Source organism: Zingiber officinale, chromosome 4B (genome assembly GCF_018446385.1).
Source record: "Zingiber officinale cultivar Zhangliang chromosome 4B, Zo_v1.1, whole genome shotgun sequence".
Classification (NCBI taxonomy): Eukaryota; Viridiplantae; Streptophyta; class Magnoliopsida; order Zingiberales; family Zingiberaceae; genus Zingiber; species Zingiber officinale.
In genome coordinates, this window is record NC_055993.1 from 85,979,461 (window position 1) to 85,984,858 (window position 5,398).

General features: G+C 42.9%; 1 protein-coding gene across 1 annotated transcript; it reads left to right on the forward strand.

Annotated features, from left to right (window-relative positions):
- The first annotated feature begins 3,946 nt into the window (after positions 1-3,946).
- On the forward strand, positions 3,947-5,117 carry LOC121977676 (probable serine/threonine-protein kinase WNK11). The gene is made up of 2 exons (XM_042530132.1): positions 3,947-4,462; positions 4,616-5,117. The coding sequence occupies exons 1-2, from the start codon at positions 3,959-3,961 to the stop codon at positions 5,084-5,086; spliced, it is 975 nt and encodes a 324-aa protein (XP_042386066.1). The 5' UTR covers positions 3,947-3,958; the 3' UTR covers positions 5,087-5,117.
- The last annotated feature ends 281 nt before the right edge of the window (positions 5,118-5,398 follow it).

Sequence of the window (5,398 nt, forward strand, 5' to 3'; positions counted from 1 at the left end):
GCATGTAAAAGAACTCCTCAAAGAACTCCCTTTCGAAGTCGGCCCATGTCATCTGGTTCACTGGGCGCTTCGCTCTAATCCTCTCCCACCACATACGTGCGTCTCCTGCCAGGCAAAAGGAGGCACATTTCACCTTTTCATACTCTGGCCAGTCCAGAAGTTCCATCATACTCTCCAGTGTTTTGAACCAGGCTTGGGCATCCCACGGTTCACTGGTGCCTGAGAAGTTCTCTGGCTTGATTTTCTGCCACTGGATCAGATAGGCTTCTCTCCTTGCCCCTGCTGCTGGGGCTACAGGTGCTGTAGGTTAGACTAGTGGAACCTCTATAACTACTGGAGTTGCCTTGTTAGGTTCCAGAGTGGCAGTGGGAGTGTTCTGATGATTAGCCCTTAGGGTGGCTATCTCCTGTTGCTGTTCAGCTAGTTGCTTCTGTAATTGAGCCACTACCTCTGCAAGGTCTGGGGGAGGCACTAAGCTGTCTGCCTCACGCTGGGGCTCAGTAGCTGGTGCCCTTTTTGCTGGGCGTCCTCGTACCATTTTCTAGAAAAAAATAGAGGACATTCATAACTAATACAATCATATTTACATGACTACTGTTATCATGTTAGATGCTATCATATATATATAAGCATGCTTTAGTTATCTATAAACATGAAAGCAAGAAACATAATAAAGTGAGAGGTATTCTTACTTGGAAGCTGCAGGTTCAATGCTGATGTGTGTGTGGAGGAAGTATGGAACTTACTCTGATACCACTCTGTCACGCCCCGCCTTCTGCTGACTAAACTGTAAGGTCGGGGGTTACATTAAGCTAAACTATTCTGTGCGGAAAGCTGTACTAATTAAAATCTCACTCTGCTAATGACTATTACAATCTGTAACTTAGGTTCAAAATACCTTTTCATTAATGTATATATGCTAAATAAGTAAACCTAAACTTTCTATTTGATCCAAGAGCAGAAATCAGACTTTCCAATCGATCGGCTGATTGATTGGAATTGTTTGATCGATCCACTGATCGATTCAACGTGCTACTGTGCATGGAGGTCAATTCTGGATCTATCGGCTGATCAATCTAGTCTAGCCAATCGATCCGATAATCGATTCAGAGGATCTTTGTTCGCGTACATTAAATTCCCAATCGATCGGCTGATCGATCCATGGCCAATCGATCAGCTGATCGATTCATCAGCTCTCTGTACGCGGCAGATCACCTCCCAATCGATCGACTGATCGATTGGGGACCCTCCAATCGATTGGAGCTCTAATTTCTGATGCATTTCAGTAATTTCGTGTACAACATGAATGTATCAACCAATAACATTGGAATATTACTAAGCATGTCATGATTCATAATTTACCGACTAACATCAAGGTAACTGGAGGTCTAGGCATAACATCGTGCATACTTCCACAATTCATAACACTTAAACACCCTAAAAGTGCAGAAAAGTAACTAAAAATAGAAATACTAAGTCTTTAGATGGGCTACTCCCCAAGGGTCTTTATTCCAAGTTCCTTCGCACATACATCTTATCGCATTGTCCTCCAGCCTTCGCTAATCCATCTTCCCTTTGCCTTTATCTGCAGTATAAGGAAATGGAAACTATAAGCTTGGAAACTTAGTAAGAACCATCTACCTCACAAAACATGCATTCGATGAAATCATGCTTTTAAAAGATGCTATTCAAAATACATGCTGATGAGCATACTGAAAATGCATAAAAAACATGGCATATGGACATGTACGTCATAGTAATAGAATACTGAGTATAAAACTAATTGTTGTATCATCAAGGAAACTAAATTGATACATAAGCTAAGCTAAAACTTATGTTAGGTTAACGCTGAAACTGTACTGTATTCACATAACTAATTTGTGAAGTTTTGAAAACTATTTTCATAATAGATAAAAATAGTAATCATGCTGCTAATGGGCCCGACAACTGTACTTGCTATGCGCGCATCCCTAACTAAACCTGAGGTAGTTAGCCCCGAATCCAATAGGGTTTACTAGGTTATCTAAACCTAGGGACGACTATGGGAGTCCAACCCAAGGACAACTAAGAGTCCAGCACAGTGTCATTGATAAAGTAAAATACTGTTCATAATTGATTTATCTTATCTTGCTCTTACTAGGTTATCTGAACCTAGAGCCAGGTTATCTGAACCTAGAGGCGACTATGGGAGCCCACCCATTGGACCGTAGTCCCATACAAACTGAAGCAAGACTAAACATGCTATTTAAAATGCTTCTATGGCATTTAACTGGGCTATTAAAATGCCTACTGTAGCATTTAACTGTACTAGTCATTTTATCGAGCACTTGGTGTGATCTAACTCTCCTCAAAATAATAATTATGCATATGGCTGAACTAAAACCATAAAAATGCACGATTAACTACTTATACTGCAGGTGAGGGGTTACTTACCTCCTGCGCTAGATTCCTTATAATTTCGATCGCTAGGTTTCCGGCGAAGAAGATCTCTTCGGCGATCTTCTTACGTCTACGTGTTCTTCTCGCGGAGAGGAGTGTCCTTATGTCGGAGTTGTCATCGGAAGGTGCTCCTACGATCCTAGGGATGGAACCCTAGGTTTTTCCTTGGGCTTGTGCGCCAAGAGGATGAGGGAGAGAGAGGGCGACGGTGAGGGTTTCAGGGATAAGAGAAATTGTCGATCAAAATAATAATTCCTCACTTAAATTCCCCATTTATATTAAGTGATTAATACAACACAACTAAATCATAAATATAATTTCTCTCATATTCTTTCAGCACACCCCTACTCGGGTTCCCTGGTTACTAAGGTCATCTATAAATTGTAGGGTCTAATGGTCTCGGGTTCAATTCCCGCTCAGGCCATTTTACGTTTTTATTTAATTTTGCTACTTCTGCTACTCAAAAAATTTCATAAAAATATTCTAAAATTTCAAAAAAATAATAACATATTTCTAAAATTAATTTAAGAATTTTCTAAAATTAAGATTATTTGTGTTTGACAGGAGAGTTATTTATCGTGCTTTTTGATAATTATTAAAGTATGATATATCTTTTAGTCAATTCAGCTAGGGTGGATTCTTTATAAATGATCTAAATGTTTAAAAATTCTAAAGAATATTAATTAAAATCTTAATATTTAAGTAATTAGATTTTAAAATATTAAGTTTCAACTTTTAAAAAGCTAATATTTATATTTCTGTTCTAAATTAGTGTAGATAATATATTATTGAATTAGTTTTATTTAATTCAAAATTTAAGTATAATGTTGGGATTTTGAGCTTGTTTTGTGGGCAACCATTTATTTTATTTTTTAATTTTAATTCAAATTATTTAGTATTATCAATAAGAACATTAAAATATATATAATTGAATAAGCAAATTATTCGCGAAATAAAAATAAATTTAAAACCGTTTTAGAATATTTCGGGAAAAAAACTCGGTCAATTTCAAAACCTGCGCCGTGCCCTATAAAAACGCCTCCGCCATAGTTTGGCATCTTCTACTTCCGCCACCGGCCACCCTGTTTCTCTTCATCTGCGTGTGTGCGCTCGCCTCCTGCTTCGATCCCTCCACCGCCGCTACGGGCTGGATTCTTTTATGATAGGTACGCATGAGAATCTTCTTCTTTTCTTGCCGGTTAAAGCGCGAGGAACGCGCTCTAGGGTTTGGATCCCGAAGATGTGGTATAGATCTTGCTAATTGGTTTTTCGCAGGCTGCTGATCGCGATTTCTATGGCCTCGACGAATCTGTATCTCAAGGAATCGAGAACATCCTACTTCCTCGTGATCTGCTTCGTTTTTGTCTTCATCTGATCCCCGAGTTATTGATCGCGATCCCGTTACTTTCAGCCTTTCAGGTACCGATTTGTGCTAGGGTTTTTGGCGTCGTCGGATTTAGGGTTTTCCGGAGATTTAGGAGCGATTTTTTCGTGTTTCAGTGCAACTTTTTGTTCGAGGATGCCGTTGGTTCGAGCTGATCCGGCGGACAAGGATGCAGAGCCGTTCGTGGAGACCGATCCCACTGGGCGATTCGGGCGATACGACAACTTGCTTGGCTCAGGCTCCGTGAAGCGGGTGTACCGTGGCTTCGATCAAGAGGAGGGAATCGAAGTGGCTTGGAACCAGGTGTTTCTGAGGAGATTCGCGGAGGATCCACCGATGATGGATCGGCTTTTCGCCGAGGTGCGGCTCCTGCGATCGCTGCGGCACGAGAACATCATCACTTTGTACAAAGCGTGGACGGACGAGGAGAGCAACACGCTCAATTTCATCACCGAGTTCTGCACCTCCGGCAACCTCCGCGATTATAGGAAGCTACACCGCCATGTCTCCATCAAAGCCCTCAAGAAGTGGTCGCGCCAGATACTGAAAGGCCTCGAGTACCTCCACAACCACGAACCGTGCATTATCCACCGAGACCTCAACTGCTCCAACGTGTTCATCAATGGCAACACTGGCCAGGCTCGATCCTCTGCCCCAAATCACCCTTTTACAAATTTCATATGTTCCGAGTGATTTCAAATTGTCCAATTCGTAGCAATATAATTAGAAAAAAAAAACACTTTATTTGTCGAAATCTTTTCCACGATAACGCTTATCTCCGTTCGCTCACAGGTGAAGATAGGTGATCTCGGCCTCGCGGCGATCGTTGGGAAGAGCCACACGGCGCACTCAATCCTGGGCACGCCGGAGTTCATGGCGCCAGAGCTGTACGAGGAGGACTACACCGAGCTGGTGGACATCTACTCCTTTGGGATGTGTGTTCTGGAGATGGTGACGCGCGAGATCCCCTACAGCGAGTGCGACAGCGTCGCCAAAATCTTCCGGAAGGTGATGGCCGGCGTGCGTCCACAATCCCTGAACAAGGTTAAAGATTCCGAAGTTAAGGCCTTCATCGTCCGGTGCCTTGCTAAACCTCCGGCTCGCCCTTCTGCCTCTGATCTCCTTGTCGACCCGTTCTTCCTCGGCCTCGACAATGACAATGGCGACTGTGACGCTGCTGCCATGCTTCAACCACCTGTTCCTCAGCCTCGGCCGCGCTCGTCGGCCGTCGCCGCCAATCCCGCTCGCCTGCAGATTGCGTGACTGTGGGATAACAAAAGGAAAACACGGTGAAGTGCCCCTATGGTGTGACTTGCTTCTCCTCCATTAAAGATTAAAAGCGAGAAGGACGTTTCTATTGTTTACCTTGCGTAGGGGCGTCCCCGCCTCCTTGTAAAAGGACGTAGTTATATATATATTCCCCTGCGGTGCTTTTCTGCGGTTTCGTGCGGCAGAGGTGACATAGAATTTGCCACGTCGTCATTCACTATGGTGAATGCGAGAGAGATAATAAACGCGTCAAAATTCAAAAACATCGCGGCTCCTCCCTCTCTCAACAAATCCTAGTTGTGAATG